Source organism: Narcine bancroftii, chromosome 4, assembly GCF_036971445.1.
Source record: "Narcine bancroftii isolate sNarBan1 chromosome 4, sNarBan1.hap1, whole genome shotgun sequence".
In the NCBI taxonomy this organism is placed as follows: Eukaryota; Metazoa; Chordata; class Chondrichthyes; order Torpediniformes; family Narcinidae; genus Narcine; species Narcine bancroftii.
In genome coordinates, this window is record NC_091472.1 from 261,525,942 (window position 1) to 261,548,021 (window position 22,080).

At 40.2% G+C, this 22,080-nt stretch overlaps 1 protein-coding gene across 5 annotated transcripts in view; it reads right to left on the reverse strand.

Annotated features, from left to right (window-relative positions):
- The window catches only part of LOC138761905 (contactin-associated protein-like 5), an 857,011-nt gene that overhangs the window by 214,629 nt on the left and 620,302 nt on the right, over positions 1-22,080 (reverse strand). For all 5 annotated transcript variants that reach the window (XM_069934856.1, XM_069934855.1, XM_069934854.1 and 2 more), the window contains exons 18-19: positions 17,891-18,130; positions 16,091-16,312 (exon numbers count right to left, since the gene is read on the reverse strand). In XM_069934856.1, the coding sequence (XP_069790957.1) occupies positions 16,091-16,312; positions 17,891-18,130 (462 nt within the window). The remainder of the gene's footprint in view (positions 1-16,090; positions 16,313-17,890; positions 18,131-22,080) is intronic.

Here is a 22,080-nt window from a genome sequence, read left to right on the forward strand (position 1 = left end):
AATAAACCAGAGCTATACCTGACTACACTCATGTGTGTGTCTTCACTTTGAGTAGCGCGCGGCTACATATCATACTTTGAATGAATAAAACAAATAGTTTACCAGTCCTTACTAATTAATACGTCATCAACATCAATTTTACTTAAGTTCATTATTATTCTCAGTGGAAAATGTAAGGCAAGAACGACAAGATTCATCCGCATCCTAAAGCAAAGTTGCAACCTTGCTGCAGCCAAAAAAAGGCAGACCAGCATTGCTTTTCTGTGCAGATGGAACATTCAAGGGCTCAAAGGGGACACATTAGCTGCAATGATTCTGGCAACTTGACAGGCTGACAGCATGTTGAGGGATACAAACATTCAGTTGGTGTTCCTACACCTTAGTAATAACACTTCAGATGAAGCATTTGTTTGATCACTGCCAGCAATCCTGAATTTCAATTTAATTGAGACGGACTGGATTTCCTTGATCACTGGGCAGTCATCGGAAGTGGAAACTTCACTTGGTGATCCTGGCTGCTCAAAGTTTTAGGGGATATTTACAATCTATTTTTCTCAACAAATCTATGTTGGAATTATGTTTGATGGTGGTATAACAAGTTATAAAAAAGGAATGATTTGTAACTGACACAAGGTCAAAAATCAGCATATCTGTATGTTGGATGGGACTTCAGAGGTTCATGGAAGAAAGTAACCTGAATCAGAATCTGAACTTATTGCCACGATCAAGTTACGCCGCAGCATCACATTCATATAAACTACCTTACAAAAATAAATAAAAATACTACATGAAAAATCAAAGTAAGGCAGTGTCTTTAGTGCATTGATTATTCAGGAATCTGGTGGCAGAGGGGAAGAAACTATCCTTGTGCTGCTAAGAGCTCATCTTTAGGCCCCTGCACCTTGTTTTCTAATGGTGGCAGAGTGAAGAGGCCATGGGCTGGGTGGGAGAGGGATCCTTGAGAATGGAGACTGCTTTCTTAAAACACCGATGTCCTTCATCAAGGGAAGACTGATCCCTATGATGTCACAGACTGAGTTAACAACCCTCTGGAGTTTTTTCTTGTCTTGAGCATTGGCACCTCCATACCGGTCAGTGATGCAACCTGCCAGAGTGTTCTCCATGGTACACCTGCAGAAGTTTCAAGAATCTTCAGTGACATACTGAATCTCCTCACACACCTCACAAAGTATAGCTGCTGGCAAGCCTCCTTCATTATTAGCAAATTAATAGATAGCATTGGAATTGTGCCTGGTCACACCGTCATAGGTGTATAGTGAGTAGAGCAGTGGGCTAAGCGCATATCCTCGAGGTGCACCTGTGTTAATAGTGAGGAGATGAACATCTCAGTCGAGATCTAACAGAATTGCAGAGCAGAGCAAAGGGAGTTGATGACCTACTTCTGTTATAATTGCACTTAAACTCTGATCACTCATGCAATGGCACAGCTGCCCAGTATTTATCTCCAATGAAGATATTGAGCTGATATCTAAATATTATGCCTTGTTTTCTGAAAACTATGTTACTTGGTATAAACAGCATCCACTTCCAACATAATCAGTCTTTACCTGATAATTGACATTGCTTTATACTGTTAAAAAAATGCTGTGAAGTTTAAAATTACTATTGCAACTGTATATAAAGAGGCCAATCTGGCCATTGAGTCCATTCTAACTCTTGCCAAATCAATGTGCAGTAAAATCCCTGGTATCTAGCACCTATGGGGATTGATAGATGCCAGATAAGTGAATTTAAAAGTTGCTTGAGATTGCATGTTGTGTGATTGGCAAACTAATCATTAGGGGGAACCAATTGTAAACTTTCATAGTTTTACCTATTTTTTTCCATGAATTTTTGACAGTTGCTTGAGGCTGCCAGCTGCTTGAATTTTGGATAATGGGGATCTTATTGTAGATGCCCCTATTCCCTTTTCTTTCCCTTTTGCTCCATAACCTATCACAGATTTTCCATTTTGTCTCCTCCACTTTCTTAACATCTCAAAGTTTATTTCACCTGTAACCTGACCTAGTGTAACAAAAGGCCTGAAAAGTTTGGCTCTTCTTTCCATTTGTGATGCCAGATATGTTGGGTATTTCCAGGATTCTCTGTTGTGTTCCTAGTGATGGGTTTGGATTCATTGTTATTTCATCCATTGTGAGTACTATGAAGGTATTTTTATTTTACTTGATCACTTTCCAATAAGTGGGAATCATTGCCAACATATATCGCCTATCACTAACCATCATTGGGAGGATGGTCACATATTGCTTTCTTAAGCTGCTGTACTCCTTCTGGTGATGGAACAATCACAGTATATCTGGGTTGGAAGTTTTGGAACTGACATCCAGCGTAGATGATGATGTAAGTGACAGTTACAATGGCGTGAAAAGCAAGAGAGGAATCTTTAATTGGTTGTGTCCCAAAAAACTTTCTCCCCTTGTGCTTTATGATGGTAAAGATTATGTTTTATGATGTGCTGTCAAAGTAGCCAACATAAATAATTGCATTGCATTATGTAGACAGCTTTCACTATAGCCCAGATAAGCTGATGATGAAGTAATGGATGTGGCAGTGGCGGATAGTGTGCCAATCAAGGAGATAAATTCATTTTAATAAAGCTGGCATTCAGATACACTTCACACAGAATAGAGTATACAGAAGCAATCTCCTGGATTTTGATTGTAAAGTGCATGGATTTTGACAGAGCATCTTAAAATTACCGTGTTTGATCTGATTATGCTTTTCCTGAGGGCTTATCAATGTTTGTATAAGGCATAAATTTAAAAATACAGAGCTATATGTAAGATTATAAGATAAGTATTTGATTTGCAGTTTAATAATTCAAATTCTTTGATCAACCTTCAATAAATATTGTTCTCTGCTTGACTATAAAATGTTCAAAACAGTACTCAGAATTTTTTAGAAGGTTTCAAATTGATAACAGTTGAAAATAAACCTATTTGAAAAATGCTGTCTTCAACAAAGCAAATTCCTCATTTTAGAAATACTGTACATTGACACTTAGAATTTAGAGACTAAATTGATTTTTTCAGAAATACTGACATAAAGTAAAATTGTAGACGCCTTAATGTATGTAAAACAAAGAAATAGGTTGAAATTGATCAAGTGCTGGTTTTTGTTTTAAATATTTTAACATTTATCAATGTTATATAAATTTTGAATAATCCTACATGATATTTGGACACCAATTTCACTTGGGCAACAAAAATTGTGCCCTCAAGTCTCAAAAGTTCATATTTGCCAGTTTTTTGAGGAATTGCTCAGCAAATAGTTTATCTGTATTAATAAGTAAGTTAAAGTTTAATTCAGCCATTAAAGCATTAGTCCCAGTGCCCAAATGATTCTTGATTCTTAGCTCATAAAGGGACCAACACAACAAGATAGATGATAATGGAAGTGGAAGGTCCACCTAATAATACATGTAGAAGAACCCATGAGCAAACGTTCATCAGTAGGGTGGGGGGAGGAGTGGAGGCAGGGCTGTCCTTATCTCTGCTCATCTCTGTTTTTTCTTCCCAAAATAATTCAGGATACAATTACAATGGATGTGGTAAGGAGAAAATTCACCAGGATATTTCCTGGAATGGGATCTTTGAAGAATGAAGAGAAGCTAGATTTGTTTTCCATGGAGTGGAGGAGGCTGGTGGGGTTTGATGGAGTGGAAGCGGTTTCTGCAAATATTGATAAGGCAGAGAGTAGACAACTCTTCTCTAGAGCAGAGATGTCCAATAACAGAGTGCATAGCTTAAGGGTGATCACTGCAAAGTTTAAGAGGAATTGAGAGATGGGTTCAAATCTGGAGCATTATGCTTTAGTGGATGGTCAAGGCAAACACTATCACAACAGTTATGAAACATCTGGGTGAGCATTTGAATCAGAGTGTAGAAGGTTGTGCATGAGTTTGAGTAAATGGGATTTGAAAGTAGCATGGATACAATGGGCTGAAAGGCCTGCATCTGTACTCTATGTCTTTGCATTTCAAACACCAACATTAGTCACCTTTCTGAGTGCACAAATATTCAAAATTAATTGCTCAAAATTATTTTAAGGAGTCCTTCATGGGAAGAAGTTAGAACGGATCTTATCACAAAGCATTTTAGCCTGTAAACAAAGATTACGGATTACTGGCTTGGGCATAAATCAGATACAGGGTGGAAGTACAAGGAGGAGTGTAGTTTTAAACTTTAAAATTTACTTTTTAAATTTAGACAATCAGCACAGTAACAGACCATTTTGGCCCACGAGTCCGTGCTGCCAAATTACTCCCAATTAACCTATAGCCTGGTAAATTTCGAAGAGTGGGAGGAAACCGGAGCCCCCAGGGAAAACCTATGCAGACAGAGGGAGAACGTACAAACTATACAGACAACTCAGGAGTCAAACCCCGGTCCCGATCGCTGGTGCTGTAAAGGCCTTGCACTAACTACTACACCAAACATGCTGCCCACAGCCAATTACAACTACAACATGTACAGGTAGATGGCATGATGATTAAACTTGTGGGTATAATAATGGAGGTGCTGCCGGAGCTACTGTAATGGCAGTGCTGCCGCTGGTGCAGAACCCACGGAGAGCGAGGAGAGGGGAGACGGTCTTCCTCTGCAGGGTTCTACTACCCATTCCAACTATCGATGGCTGTGTATAGGCTTTAAATGGGGTGTTAAAGGAGGTGTTAAAGGACTTCAGGGGTTTCTACAAGGCTCTAAAGGCTGTGTACGGCCCCTCACCCCAAGTCCAAAGCCCGCTGCGCAGCTCAGACGGCAAAGTCCTCCTCAGCGACAAGATCTCCATCCTCAACCGATGGTCAGAACACTTCCAATCTCTTTTCAGTGCCAACCGCTCAGTCCAAGATTCCGCCCTGCTCCAGCTCCCTCAACAGCCCCTAAGGCTAGAGCTGGATGAGGTTCCCACCCTGGATGAGACATATAAGGCAATCGAACAACTGAAAAGTGGCAAAGCAGCAGGTATGGATGGAATCCCCCCAGAAGTCTGGAAGGCTGGCGGCAAAACTCTGCATGCCAAACTGCATGAGTTTTTCAAGCTTTGTTGGGACCAAGGTAAACTGCCTCAGGATCTTCGTGATGCCACCATCATCACCCTGTACAAAAACAAAGGCGAGAAATCAGACTGCTCAAACTACAGGGGAATCACGTTGCTCTCCATTGCAGGCAAAATCTTCGCTAGGATTCTACTAAATAGAATAATACCTAGTGTCGCCGAGAATATTCTCCCAGAATCACAGTGCGGCTTTCGCGCAAACAGAGGAACTACTGACATGGTCTTTGCCCTCAGACAGCTCCAAGAAAAATGCAGAGAACAAAACAAAGGACTCTACATCACCTTTGTTGACCTCACCAAAGCCTTCGACACCGTGAGCAGGAAAGGGCTTTGGCAAATACTAGAGCGCATCGGATGTCCCCCAAAGTTCCTCAACATGATTATCCAACTGCACGAAAACCAACAAGGTCGGGTCAGATACAGCAATGAGCTCTCTGAACCCTTCTCCATTAACAATGGCGTGAAGCAAGGCTGTGTTCTGGCACCAACCCTCTTTTCAATCTTCTTCAGCATGATGCTGAACCAAGCCATGAAAGACCCCAACAATGAAGACGCTGTTTACATCCGGTACCGCACGGATGGCAGTCTCTTCAATCTGAGGCGCCTGCAAGCTCACACCAAGACACAAGAGAAACTTGTCCGTGAACTACTCTTTGCAGACGATGCCGCTTTAGTTGCCCATTCAGAGCCAGCTCTTCAGCGCTTGACGTCCTGCTTTGCGGAAACTGCCAAAATGTTTGGCCTGGAAGTCAGCCTGAAGAAAACTGAGGTCCTCCATCAGCCAGCTCCCCACCATGATTACCAGCCCCCCCACATCTCCATCGGGCACACAAAACTCAAAACGGTCAACCAGTTTACCTATCTCGGCTGCACCATTTCATCAGATGCAAGGATCGACAATGAGATAGACAACAGACTCGCCAAGGCAAATAGCGCCTTTGGAAGACTACACAAAAGAGTCTGGAAAAACAACCAACTGAAAAACCTCACAAAGATAAGCGTATACAGAGCCGTTGTCATACCCACACTCCTGTTCGGCTCCGAATCATGGGTCCTCTACCGGCACCACCTACGGCTCCTAGAACGCTTCCACCAGCGTTGTCTCCGCTCCATCCTCAACATCCATTGGAGCGCTTACATCCCTAACGTCGAAGTACTCGAGATGGCAGAGGTCGACAGCATCGAGTCCACGCTGCTGAAGATCCAGCTGCGCTGGATGGGTCACGTCTCCAGAATGGAGGACCATCGCCTTCCCAAGATCGTGTTATATGGCCAGCTCTCCACTGGCCACCGTGACAGAGGTGCACCAAAGAAAAGGTACAAGGACTGCATAAAGAAATCTCTTGGTGCCTGCCACATTGACCACCACCAGTGGGCTGATAACGCCTCAAACCGTGCATCTTGGCGCCTCACAGTTTGGCGGGCAGCAACCTCCTTTGAAGAAGACCGCAGAGCCTACCTCACTGACAAAAGGCAAAGGAGGAAAAACCCAACACCCAACCCCAACCAACCAATTTTCCCCTGCAACCGCTGCAATCGTGTCTGCCTGTCCCGCATCGGACTTGTCAGCCACAAACGAGCCTGCAGCTGACGTGGACTTTTTACCCCTTCCATAAATCTTCGTCCGCGAAGCCAAGCCAAAGAAGAGAAAGGAGCCAATGATGGTTTATTTTAAAATCTTGCAACCCCTTGGACTGGGCCCAAGATGGCAGTGCCTGTGATCAGCCTCCATGGATTGCAGACTCTGTGGAAGCAGAGAAATAGGGAATCTACATCCCAGTTGAGAAAGAGAAGTATAGGAAATGATCCATGGGGCAGTGAACCTGTCAGAGAGGGATTTTGTAGCTGAAGAACAAACAGCTACTTGAGGTCTGTGGGCTGCAGTCAAGGCCTTAATTCCAGGCTGTGCACTGCTGGTCACTAGCTCGAGACTGGCTGAAGAGGTACCAGGTAACTGATTCGAGATGTGACAAAGTGCCGAGGGCTTCCTGATCATGTTGGAGTTTCAGATCTGGACCTTGGGTGTTGATGTTTTGGATTGGAGGCTGTGGGATTAGTGGAGGCAAATCCACAGACACAAGGTGACTCTCTTTTGCTTCTCTTTCTCTGACTGTAAGAGGTACCTGGCAATTTCTCCTGATAGTGAATCTGTCTGACTGACTGCAGACTAAAGCACATTTCAGGTAATATTACACCTGTTTTATCACATCACAAAAAATGAATCATGAATCTTGAACCTTGAATCTTGAAAATTGATGGTATAGTGGATAATGGGAAAGGTTAGCTAAGATTACAATGTAATCTTGATCAACTGAGTCAGTGGGGCTAAGAAATGGCAGATGAACTTTAATTTGGACAAGTGTAAGATGTTTCATTAGAAGTCAAACCAGGGCAATGGTTGCACAGTGAATGACAGGGCCCTGGAGAGCATTCAGGAACAGAGAGTCTAAAGGGTGCAAGTATAAAATTCTCCAAAATGGTGATACAGGCGCACATTTCATTTCAATTCTGCATCACACTCCCATACCTACATCTGTCCATGGCCTCGGTCATGAAGACCTCCGGTAAATTGGAGGAACAACATTTCCTTTTCTGTCTGGCCGCTCTCCAGTCAGATAGCATTAACAATGACCTCCAGATTTTGCTAACCCACTCTCCATTCTCCTTCCCTCCCCCTTGTCTTGTTTCCTTCAGTTCTCTATCCCCTTCCCTCTTTATTCACAGAGCCATCTCTCCTCCCCCTACTTGCTTCTGTGCCCATCATCCCTTCTCCACCTATTACTTCCTACCTTTGGGATGGTGCTCCACCCCTTCCTCCTACACTTTTCCATACCTTGATGAAGGGCTCCAGCCCAAAATGTTGGTTAGGTATCTTAATCTTTGCTATAATAAGTACACTCTTTGACCTGCTGAGTTTCTCCAGCATTTTGTTTTGACATATACAGGTACACGTTTGTTAAGAAGGATTTTGGCATTCCTGCCTTCATCGGTCAGGGCATTAATTGCAGGAATGGGATATTATATTACACATGCACATTGATATCATTAAGACCATGTTTAGAATTCTGTGTGCAGTTCAGGACACCTAGCTTTTGAACTGATGTCAATAAACTGGTGTTACAGAAACATGCTATTATTAATCTTTTGTTAAAAATATATATTTTTAGTAAAGTTAGTGAGGGGGTCTGGAAATAGGGAAAGACACTTAAACATAAAACTTTGTGTTGGCAGATGCAGAGGTTCTGTCAAGCAGAAGCTAAGAGCAGATTATTATTGATAGTTGAAGGCCATGAAAAAAACCCAGAGTGTTTGTTCTATTGAAAGTTTGAAATAATAATTTTTTACTCAAAAAAGACATCTAGTCAAACAGGACACCATCTGCTTGTTTATACGTATTTGGAATTGAAAGTAAAAACCAGTGTGATCAAAGCAAGTTATGTGATTATGACACTTCAAGAAAGCATCTTTAGTATTATGAACCAGTTTCAACTGAAGTCAGAACTATAGTAACTTTCTAAGCGAAGGACTGTTGTCGTGTTCTCCTTGTCAGGTGAGGGACACAGAATTAGAGTGGCTTCTGAGAGGATAGCCACTTTGCCTACTTTTCAAAGTAGTTTTCTACTACAAGAGAGAGTGACTAACCCATATCTGGATAAAAGAAAACAAGATCATTCTTGCAATTGGAACCAAAACATTTTAATAGTTACTTTATCTAAAGTCCTTGGATGGGTTGGTGAAATCACATGGAAATCACAAGTTCCATAACCTCCAAGCAAGAGAGGGGAATTGTGAAAAAAATAATCTGAATTAAGATGATTTTCTCTAAAAACAACTCTACAAGAATTTATGTTTTGAAAAGTCTGATGACTTGCTGCCTCACCTACTTCAAAATTAGTTTTGAACAGCAGTTTAAAGATTATGAGCGTCAATACAAATGATTTATAAGATTTAACTTTGAAATTGACTTTTCCGAATTGTGTCGGACATGTAATAGTTTGGGATTTGCCCCCCCCCCCACCCCCCCCCCCCCCACACACACACACACACACACACACACACATTTGTGCATAATTGGGGTTAAGTTTCAGAGTTAAGATATTATATTATTAATAGTTATCAATAGAAATTATTGTTTTTGAAGATACCATTGTTTTGGTGAATTTTTACTGCTGCTGGTCTATGATGTAACACTGAAAAGGGTGCAAACATTTTTGCAAAGATATTGTTGGGACTCGAAGAGTTGGGTTTTAAGAAAAACCTGGAAAGGTTAGGACATTCTTCTTTGAAGTGAGGTGACCATAGAGAGGTATAGAAAATCACGAGCAGCATAAGTAGTATAGTCACAGACTTTTTCCAAGAGAAGGGTAGTTTTAAACTAGAGAGCAGGTTTAAAATGAGGAGCAAAGATTTAAAAGATTCCTCACACAAATGATTATTTAGAATGAGCTGCTAAAGGAAGTGATAGAGGAGGTACAGTTATAACTTTTAAAAGCTATTTAAAGAGGAATATGGATAGATGAGAGTTAGAGGGATATGGGCCAAGAACAAGCAAATGTGAATAGCTTAAATGGGCACAATAGTTTGGCATGAATGTGTTGAGGTGAAGGGCCTGTTTCCCTGCTGTGCTTCTCTATAACACTAGGTTCATCCAAGAGCACTTCAATCAATCTATCCTCATCCTCTTCCATCAGAATTGCTTCCCAAATCTTAATTTTGAATTATTTTCCCACCACTGCTCCACTGCATTTCGACACTTGACATTTCCATCTTGGGCCCAATATACAAGTAAAACATTCTGCTGGCAGAACTCAGTAGGTCCAGCTGCATCAGTGGGAGAAGAATTGTCATTGTTTTGGGTAAGAAACACTCGACCCACTTTTTTTAGCTACAGATTGCAGCATTTGCAATCTATTGTGTGACTGCAATTAATGTACATTAATTTTACACACAAACCTACCAGAGATCTACTGCATTGCTGATATTTATTTCTGTGAAGGTCTGGTAATTTCTATTGTTGGGCATGTACCAGAGCATATTCAAAATATGGATTTTGGAAAACTTGATGTTGTTAAATTTGGGACATAACAGCACAGTAATAGGGCCCTTCCAGCCCATGCTGCCCAAATGGACAAATTACCTTACAATCCCTGTACATTTTTGAAGGGTAGGAGGAAACTGGAAAACCCAGAGGAAACCCACTGAGATATGGGGAGAATGTTAAAAATTTTTATGGCCAGCACTGGATTCGAACTCGGGTCGCTGGTGCTGTAATAGCATTGCGCTAACTGTGCACCCCCGCTCTGACCCACGGCAATATAAGCTGTGAATCTCAAGAGGCTACTTCACATGATATAATTTGATATCTAGACAAAATCCACAGAATACTAGATGCTCCCAATATAACTGCACTTGTCTCAGGCATAACTCTTTCATCCATGTCACTGAAAACATCATTCTGTAGAGTGTCTACAAATGGAACACTGTTTGCAACGTGAATTAATGGAGCTGTGGATAGTTAAAAATGGCAGGACTGTTAACAACACTGATGTACATAGGGATCTGGGGGTCTCAGTCCATAGCTCTCTGAAAGTGGCTACACAAGTAGATATGGTGTTAATTAAGGCATATTGTTTCCTTCACTTTATTGGTTGGGTCAGTGACTTAATGAATAAGTTATGATGCAGCTCTATAAAACTTTGTAAGGTTGCATTGGAATTTTTTTACAGTTTTGGTCACCCTAATACAGGAAGGATATGGAGGCTTTGGAAAGAGTACAGAAGAGATTTACCAGGATGTTGCCTGGATTAGAGAGTATGAACTATAAGGAGAGGTTGGACAAACTTGGGTTTTCTTTGGGCCATTGGAAGCAGAGTGGGGATCTGCTGAAAGTTTATAAAATTATGAGAGTCAAAGAGAGGGTTAAACAGAATCTTTTCTCAAGATAAAGATGTCATCTATTAGAGGCCATGTGCTTAAGGTGAGGAGACTGGGGGAAGATTAAAGAAAATGTACAGGGCAAGTTATTTTTCCACAGATAATAGGAGGTGCCTGGAATGGGCTGCCAGAGGTAAGTAGCACAAGTAATAAGAGCACGAAAGAGACTTTTATACAGATGTAAATATGCAGTGAATGGAGTTATAGGGATCATGTACATGTATAAGAGATTTGGTTTAGTTTTGCATTATATTCAGGGCAGTCATCGAGGGTGAAGGGCCAGTTCCTGTTCCATACTGTGAAGTTGATCTTGAACTGCTGCCTCAGTCCATTTAATTATCTCATCTTTATATTCAGTTTCCAGTCGAGGTAAATGAAATAGAGCATCAGGATGGATGTTGTATTCCTGGTTTATGTTTCAAATCGTAATCATATATGGCGAGCAGCATGGTCCACCTTTAAATTCTTGTTGCAGCTCGCATTAGTATCCCCTTTTTAGGGGCTAGAATCAAATTCAGTGGTTTGTTGTCTGGTACTAAGGTAAACTTTCTACAATATAGTATTGTGAAATTGTTTGACACCAAATATTATGGCCAGCCCTTCTTTCCCAACTGTGCATAATTACATTCACAAATCATCAAAGACTGGGAAGCATAAGCCACAGGTTGTTCCCCTTTTCCGTTACCACTCCTAATCTTACTGGTGAACCATCCATCGCAAGGGTCACTTCTTTTTCTGGGTCATAGTGGGCGAGAACATTGTTGCATGAAGTTAGTAGGTCTTTCAAGTGATCCACCATATTACTAGTCTCTTCATTCCAGCACACTTTCTGGTATTTTTTTTAACAATTGGTTTAGCAGGCTGCACATAATTGACATATTTGGAATGTGCTTCCGATAATGGTTAACCAAACCCAGGAACAACTGCGTTGGCTTGGTTTGTTGGGTAGGGTGCTCTGCGGATGGACTCCTTTACTATTAATTATAAAGCCTAAATACGTTATGGAATGTACCATAAACATACATTGTTCTGGTGGAGTTGGACCTTTGCTTATGGAAATCAGCTTAGGACTTTTCTAGGTTGGATAGATGCTCAGAGTTGTCTCAACCTGTAATTGTGTCATTGAGGTAACACCCTACATTAATGCTATGTAATAATTTGTCTATGGCCACTTGAAATATAACTGGGGATCCTGATATTCTGTATGGCATTCGGGTATAGGTGAATAACCCCAACTGAGTATTGATGGCCACATATTTATTTGAGTATTCATACAATTCTATTTGTTGATATTCTTGTGATAAATCCAGATTTGTGAATTTCTTTCCCTCGTTCAGGGCCTGGAATAATCCTTCCGCTTTGGGCATAGGATGTTCTGGTATCTGCAAAGCTTGGTTAATGGCGACTTTGTAATCAGCACATATTTGGATTTCTCCATTGGCTTTTCGCACTGGTATGATGGGAGCTGCCCAATCATTGTATTGGATTCTATTTAATATTCCCTCATCTTTCAATCAGTTAAGTTCTGATTCAATCTTTCCCTTTATTGCAAATGGTGCTGTTCTGGGCTTAAAAAAGTTAGGTTTAACACCTGATTTCAAATGTAACTTTGACAGGATTCCTTGGATTTTTCCCAGGCCTTTTTTGAAAACCATCTGGTACTTCTTGAAAACTGGCTCCAATTTTGGCTTGGCCTTTTCTTCGAGGCATAAGTTCATTACAGATCCTATTTTCATGCAATCATGCCTCTTAATGGTGAGCTGGGGTAGCAGTCATTTCCTTAAATTAATAGCAATTAACAAAATCGCTGCCCAAAATTGATTCAACTCCATTCGAAGAGGTTCATTGTTGATTTTCACCTTGATGAAGAATTTCAATTTTCTATCCTTTAATCCACAAATTAATCATGACTTGCAATGTCTTGTCTTGCTTTGAGTTGTTTGTTTCAGTGCTAGGATTTTTATTCTTCTCCTCCACCATTCTTACTCCGGTGGGACGCTTTTCATGTTCTGGTTCTTTATTTGTATCCTTTTTGCTTTTGTTTCTTGGTCACTTAGCTCTGATGTGCCCTTCTTTATCACATAAATGACATCTAGATCTTCTGAAATAACAATTATTAGAACTGTGGTTGCTTTTTCAGTAACAAAAGCATTCTTGATGGGAAAATTCACCCAGCACGAGTGGTTTGCCTTGGCAGATGTCCAAGTTATTATCGGCAATCTCAAAACCGAAGGCTGCGCCATATGCCGAATTAAGTGCTATCTCTTTTTTTACATAGTAATTGCTATCTGGCCCTGCGGTCTATTAAACTCATTACTAATCAATCTCTTAATGCTTTGTTTAATAATTCACCAAACTCACTGTGTTGTGACAATTTACGTAATTCAGCCAAAAATTTGCTTACCGATTCGCCCATTTTCTCTGAGAAAATTTTTGTCTTTCTGCCATATTATAGCACATAACTCTATATATGTTTTTATTCCTGGTCTTTCAGGAGCTAACAGTGATTTTATCAGTTGAAATGTTTTATTTCACATTTGGCTTAGAAATAGAGATTGTTTTCAGTTCAAAGGCATAGTCTCAGTAATATTATGTGCAAGACTGTGATGATCTACACCATCATATCAGTTTTCTTCCGAATCCACAAACTTTATTTGCTCTCTATGACTGAGCTTGAGGGATCCACCGTGGGCATAATCTTGCACTTCCTTTTTATATCCTCACTCAAATGTTTCTCGATCCTTGTCACCAATCTGTTATGTATTCTATGTTTAGAAATACACTGCACGCAGAGATGTGAAACTTCATTCAATGTTTAATACCAATCTAATAGGTTTGTTCTCAGGGGAACAAGAGACCAAGCTACTCCATGTATTGAGCATTATACCCCATCCAGCCAGTTGGGCCAGCTCAAGTATGCCAAAAATAGGGCAGGTGATGAACAATGGACTCTGAGTCAGTGTTTTCAGCAACTACTAACAAATGCATATACTCCATGACCCTATTTTCCGGGACTGATTTTAAATCCAACCACCAGCTGGTTCATAGTGGTTTTTAACCTTTCATACTGTAGTTTACCCATGGACCCAGTTGAGATATATATTATGACAGGTTAAATGTGGCTGATATCAAAAGGATTAATGGAGCCAGTGGCAAGGTGTGAATTCTTTCAAAGTGACCAATGGCAATGTATGTGCTCACGTGGTGGTTTCCGAATAGGTCCCCATTGGAAGTCTCACATGACCCTCCATTCTACACCCTATCCACAAGTTGAGACTATTCATGGCCTAAGTAAAAATGCTGAAATGCTGGAGGAACTCAGTTGGTCTTTTCGGCATCTATAGGAGACAAAGGTATATTGCCGACGTTTCAGGCCTGAGCCCTTCTTCAAGGAAAAATCAGAAAGGCAGAAGCCGGATGTATCAGAAAGTCTCCGAATTCAAACAATGGGGAGGAATCCAGACCAACAAAAGGTGTTAATTGGATGTGATAAGGAGCTTGGTATTATTTATCACGTCTGTGCAAAAGGAGACAGGGAATGGAGAGATGACGATGGGGGGAATCAAAGGATGGGAGGGGGTTTTAATAAAAACCAGAGAAGTCAATATTAATACCATCCAGTTGGAAGGTGCCTAGTTGGAAGAAAAGGTGTTGTTCTTCCAATTTACGGGTGGTCTCAGTCTGGCAGTACATGAGACCATGGACAGACATATCAACAAGAGAATGGGATGGAGAATTGAAATGTGTGGCCACTGGGTGATCCACACTATTGCAGCAGACAGAGCAAACATGTTCAACAAAGCAATCTCCCAGTCTGTGTCCAGTCTCTCTGATGTAGACGAGACCACAGCAGGTGAAATGGATGCAGTAGATGACCCCTGCAGATTCACAAGCAAAATGTTGCTTAACTTTGAAGGACTGTTTGGGGCCCCAAATAGCGCTGAGGGAGGAGGTGTGGGCGCAAGTGGAGCATCTCCTGTGGTTACAAGGATAGGCCCAACAGGACGATTGGTAGGGAGGGAGGGGTGGACAAGGGAGTCATGAAGGGAGCAGTCCCTATGGAAGGCAGAAAGGGGAAGAGAAGGGAATATGTGTCTAGTGGAGGGATCACGTAGTAAGTAGCAGAAATGATGGAGGAGGATGTGTTGGATCCAGAGGCTGGTGGAGTTGTAAGAGAGGACAAGAGCAATCCTGTCCTTATGTGTGGGGCAGGAGGGGTCCAGGGCAGATGTGCGGTAATGGAGGATAAGCAAGTGAATGCTGAATTGATGGTGGTAGAGGGAAAGACAAGTTGTTTGAAGAAGGAGGACATCTTTGATAATCTGGCATGGAAGTCCTCACCCAGGGTGCAGATACAATGCAGATGGAGGAATTGAGAGAATGAAATGAAATCCTTACAGGGGACAGGGTGGGAAGAGTTGTAGTTAAGGTAGCTGTGGGAGTTAGTGGGTTTATAGAAGATGTCTATCAAGTGTTTGGCTCCTGAGATGGAAACAGAGAGATCAAGGAAAGGGAGAGTGTTGCTAGAGATGGACCAAGTGAGTTTGAAGTCAGAGTGGAAGTTGGGAGCAATGTGAATGAAGGCAATTAACTCATCATGGATACATATGGCAGCACCAAAGTAGTCATCAATGTAGCAGAGGAAGAGCTGAGGAGCCTTGCCTGTACAGACTTGTAGCATGGTTTTCTCCACCTAGACAACAAAAAGGCAGCCATAGCTGGGGCCCATGCAGGTACCCATGGCTACTCCTTGAACCTGGAGAAAGTGCAATGATTCAAAGGAGAAATTATTGAGGCTGACTACTTCTGCCAGCTGGAGGAGGGGGACTATAGGAATTGGATATCAATGATAAATATGAGGTGAGCAAGTTCAGGGAACTGGAAGTTGTTGAAGTGATGGAGGCCGTGTGAAGTGTCCTGGATGTAGGTGTAACTTATGATTTACATAACTTTAACACTGACTCAAGGGTTTGTGGAAATGATTTTTAAAGAAAATAAAGTTTAAATTTCATAAATACTGTATATAGACATTCTTAGTAACATAATGCTTTAAAATAGGGATGTTTGACAAACTTACCATTTTTGGACAGGGTTACAGCCATGTATTCCTCATGAAAAGTACTGACATGAAGAAGTATACAGGGGGTTTGTATAGTTCGAAAACTGAATGCAATATTTTCCCTTATAAAGGTGAGCTCGGAAGGCACTGCAGATGAATCGCTTAAATTCTTGGCAAATTTGTAAGGTTCCTGTAAGGTGTATACCAATGATGTTCCAGGCTCAAAGAAGGCAGAAATCTCTGAAAGGAATAAAGCAAATCACAAATCAAATTTAATAAAATTATCATTCATATAAACTTAAAGTTAACTTAACTGATAGCAAATCATATGTAGAAATAAACATTTGGTTTGTTCAATTATAATCAACATTATTTTAAATTAATGGCTATATATTTGTTTTTATTACATTTTAAAAATTCAGGCATACAGCAAGGTAGCAGTTCACAAGCTCGTGGTACCTCATCCTAAAGATGTGGCAACCCCAGCATCTGGACGAAAATTAAGCAGCAATGGGGAGAACTTACAAACTCCATACATACAGTGCCGGATTCAAGCCCCGCTCACTCATGTTGTAATAGTGTTGCGCTATGCTAACCATACCATTACATTTACTAATTTTTTATATATATAGCCAAAAACATTGGTTATGTATCTTTATCTTTGCTATATAAAGTACACTGTTTGAAATGCTGAGTATTTCCAGCTTTATATTTTTTTACTTATAGCCTATTCATTGTAAGTGGTAAGTTTGTGGGACCTTCTGGGGAAGCCAGGCTTGTACAAGTAGGATAAAAAGATATACTGAATGAACACAATAGAAAGGGAGGACATGGAAAATATTGGGAAAACTCAGCAGTTCAGGTGGCATCTGTAGACAGAAAAACAATTAAAGTCTCAGACGCTTCATCAGATCTGAGAAACAGAGAAATAAATTAATCTCAATGGTAGGGGATGGAGACAAAGGGGATGTATCTGATAGAATGAAGTCATATAGCTGGTGGGATCAGATTAAGGTACTCCCAGTTACATGACTTCATTATATCAGAGAAATTCCTTTGGATAATTCAAAAGTGGTGTCATGGAATATTCTTAATTGACTTGAGGGTGCTGGCATAACATCAGATTTTTATAATTACATTTGTTTTTTTTAAACTAATAAAAATTTAGATATACATTGTAACAGGCCATTTCATCACTCGAGTCCATGTCGCCAAATTACATCCAATTAACCTAAATCACTGGTACGTTTCGAACGATGGGAGGAAATCGGAGCCCCCATGGAAAACACATGCAGACATCGGGAGAATGTACAAACTCCTTACAGACATTGCAGGATTCGAATCCTGGTTCCGATCACTGGCGCTGTAACAGCATTGCACTAACCCCCATGCTAAGCATGTCACCATTTCATATAGAAAGAGAAGCAATGGAAACACAACATTTTCTTAGTATTACACTGAATTATTATACCAGATTATTGCATTTAAGTTCTGGAGACAGACTTCAGTATTAGAGACAAGAGTACTTCCTACTAAAACCACTGACTTATCTCTTTGGAATTAATTTTCCTGTAGCTTCTCCCCACACTCATTAAGAATGCTGAACAACCAAAGGAACTGCTTGCACTAACCATCCAAGACTCCAATATCACTAAACAATATGTATTTATTTATTTTTATACATGTATATTGGTCCTGCATATGTATTTTTGGCAGCATGTGAGAAATGCCTGGTTGAGTGTCTGCATGTTTATTACTAAGGACCAGAGAGCTATTTTGTCAGGTCACTTGCGATAATATATTTGAACTTGAATCTACCTTTTTTACAGAATGGTCCATCATAAGCGGAGTGACTGCAGTTGCACAAATAGCCGTTGTACTTCTCTATACATCTCCCTCCATTGTGACACAAGTTACCATAACTGCTACAGTGTCCTAGGCAGCCTGGTCTCACCCCAGGGGTAACCTTAGCTCTTTCTTCAAGATCAAGAGTGATCCCATTTAACCGTAAAGAGCGAATACATCCAAGGAAGCCCTTCTGTCTTGAGGCTGTTCCACCTGTAAATAGATTGACAAATAATAAGCTCCTGTTAATAGCATTTTGATCATGATTGTAAAGAATAAGTATCTTGTTTTGTGTGCTGCACATTTTGTTTGCAAAAAAAAATCACCTAAGCTAAGCGTGCAAAGCATTTTGAGCTCATATGTTACCCTTTTAGACTGCTTCCCATTATTTCCAGTGACAAGCTGATTTAACAATCAATCTCTCAAATTTCTATTTTGTTGCATCTAATCTTGGATTTAATTTTTATAGAATATTAAATATGCAGATTTTTCAAATCATTGAATTCCTATGTTAAATTATATTTTTGTGAGTGAAAAAAAAGACACAAAATTCATTTGTTTTATTTGTTTGAAAGGTAATTATTTTTTCCAACAATTTTCTGCATGTGATAGAAACTCATTTACTGTGGACTAAACAGGAGAGAAATGTCACAGTGTGTCTTAAATATCCATTCATTAACATCAGGAAAGGCTATTTTAAATTGTGTTGAAACAATGAATAATTTTTGTGTCTGCGATCAATATTTTGTAGCAAGTAGTGAGCTGAAAACATTACTGTTGTGAATATTTTTAAAGATATTCTTTAACTTCACTTCCTTGCTTTTAAACCATTTTCTCAGGGACTACAAACAAACACATATATTCTGTTTCCTGGTTTACAGCGATAACTCACAAGCACATATACTCTGTGTCCCCGTTTTCTGGGACTGGTTTTATGCCCAACCACCAGCTGGTTCAAACTGGTGTATGTACTGTAGTTTACCCATAGACCCAGTCTGGAGAATGTATTAGGAAGGGTTAAAAATGGCCAGAATCCAAAGGATTAAAGTTCAACATCTTTCTTTTTAATTTTTTTTAATTGGTTTTAAAAAAATACAATACAATGAAGAAAAGGGAACAAAACGGAAAATACAATATCACACATGTCTACTATTAAGATAAAACTTCAAACAGTAGAAACCTGGTTCCACCTCCAATGCAATGGGTGAAAACAAATCTAATAAAAAAGAAAAAAAAATCTAATAAAAAAGAAAAAAAAACTAACAAAAACAACTGAACAATGTATCCTGAAGGTTACATATACTTGATAGTTATTGTTTCAACATCAAGTTTATTATCATCCAACTATACATACACAATCAGATGAAACAGCATTTCTCCAGACCATGGTCTCTTCTCTTTGGCTTGGCTTCGCGGACGAAGATTTATGGAGGGGGGTAAAAGTCCACATCAGCTGCAGGCTTGTTTGTGGCTGACAAGTCCGATGCGGGACAGGCAGACACGGTTGCAGCGGCTGCAGGGGAAAATTGGTTGGTTGGGGTTGGGTGTTGGGTTTTTCCTCCTTTGCCTTTTGTCAGTGAGGTGGGCTCTGCGGTCCATGGTGCACACATACAAAATAACTTTCTCACTTCAGGACAATACAAAGTTGGTAAAATAGCTTAGGAGAAAAATAAGATGAATGCAAGGGTCAATTTTAAAGCAATGGGAAGCTTGGGTTGACAGAAGATGCAAAAAGACTGCTCAGGAAGGAGTTTTGGCCCCAAGATGTTTTAGCTCTTGAGCAATATTTCAAAGCAATTAAAGGAATAATGTGGGACTAGGAATAGATTTGTTGATGTTGCACTGACAGGAGATGGAAATATGAAACCATTTGGATCTCACAGAATGGACACGATGATTGAACAAATATAAAAATATGGTGCAGCATGGTTAGCGTAGTGTTTTGCACAAAGTCTTTACAGCGCCAGCAATTGGGTCTTGGGTTCAAATCCCTCTCTGTCTGTAAGGAGTATGTACATTCTCCTCTTGTCTGCGTGGGTTTTCCCTGAGCAGTTCCAGTTTGTTTCCACTGTTCAAAATTTACAGGGTGGGGGGGAGGTGTAAAGTTCATTGGGTGTAAATTTGGTGGCATGAACTCATGGGCTGAAATGGCCTGTTACCGTGCTGCAGGTCTAAATTTAATTTAAAATTTAAATAAAGAAATATATATTTTGATAAGTACATTGATCGGGAAAGGTTTAGAATATCATGGGCACACTAATAAGAATTTAATAGAAGTAATTTTAAATTTACAACTTTTTTATATCTAACATTTATGGCATGCTATAATAAGAGAGGGAATAAGAGAGGCTCCATTAGATAACATTTAATAAAAGATTGGGAACAGGACCGACAGCTTTTAATCTCCAAAGAAACTTGGAATGCAACTTTAAAATTGGTTAATAGCTCATTTTTGTGTGCCCACCACTCTCTCTCCTACAATTTCAAGTAGTCCACAGGGCTCACATGTTCAAAGTGAAATTATTTCATTTTAATGTGGATGTATCTCCTCGTTGTGATGGATGCAACAATGGAGATTATTCATTAATTGATATGTTTTGGACATTCCAGAGCCTTTACAAATAGTGGAATGAAGTATTTCAAACTTTTTCTGTACTTTTTAAAGTTAATTTTAAGTTTAGTCCTTTACCTGTCTTGTTTGGTATTGTTGGAGAGACTGGCATAACTCTAATGGCATCTGATTTGCATGTACAGGTACACAATCCTTTATCTGGACATCTAAAAATCTGGAAAGCTCCAAAAAGTGGCATTTTTTTTTCCTGGTGCTGCTGCAGTGGAGAGAGAAAGAGAGAGAGAGAGAGAGAGAGAGAGAGAGAGAGAGAGAGAGAGAGAGAGGGGGGAGAGAGATGGCTGCACAGCTTGGGCGGGCAGTGGGGGAGAGATGGCAGCACGACTCAGGTGGGCGGGGGGGGAGAGACGGCAGCACAACTCGGTCGGGCGGGTGGGAGAGATGGTAGCATGACTCGGATGGGTGAGGGGAAGAGGAGAGAGAGAGACGCCAGCACGTCTGGAAGGGGTGGATGTGGCAGCACATTTTGGGTGGGCTCAAATCTGGGGCAGCTGGCTTTTGTTCTGAAATCTGGAAAAATCCGAAATTCGGAACACACTGTCCCCCAAAGGGTTCCAGATAAAGGTTTGTGTACCTGTATTAGTTTTACTTATCTTCTGCTAGGCGGGCAGTGTTGCTCAGATGGAAGAACATTCCTCTGCCGACTCGTGTTCAATGGCTCCGTGATGTTACATTATGTTTAAATTTAGAGAAGTTTAGATGCTGGATTTCAGATTTGAATTTAAATTTTCAAACACTGTGGGGAACGTTTTATTAATTATTTTCAGAATCTTTGATTTAACATGATTGTAGGTGTGTTGACTAATAAGGTAATTTATTACTTTGATTAGGGTTTTTTTTCTCTTCTTGCTAAACAGCTTCATTTTTGATAGTGGGTTTAGATTTTTTAATATAATTTGTTTCATTGAGAATGCAGGCTATGTTGGATGAACTGGTAATGTATTTTTTTTAATTTTTAATATATGTATTCTTGAGTACTCTGTATTTTTCAATGTAAAATCTCAATTTCAATTTCTTTAAAAATATTGAAAAAGAAAATAACATAGGCAAGCATAGCCAAATGGGATTAATTCAGATGAACAACTAGATTGACATGAATGATTTGAGCCAAGGGCCTGTTTCCATACTGAACATCTCTATAATTCTATGACTATCCTGTATGTGTTTAAAATGGACTTGTAAGGGGGAAACACTGCAGCCTTCATGCATTGATGGAAGAGTGAGTGAATGTTTTTGATGCTAGATGGAAGTTAATCAAGCTGGTTAATGGCCCCTCATTAACCTGAAGCATTAACTCTGTTTCTCTCAGTATAGATGCTGGCTGATTCATAGAATAGAATAGCCCCAAATTACGTCCAAATTGGACAACAGATCTCGCCCCCTCCCCCAAGCAATCAGACTCCTGAACTTCCAGAATATTTGGGGATAGGGAACCATGGATTATTAATGTATGTCTCAATATTTTAATGTGTTTAACTTCTATTCTAACTTACATTTATTTAAATATGCTCCGTGGTCCTGGGGAAATGCTGCA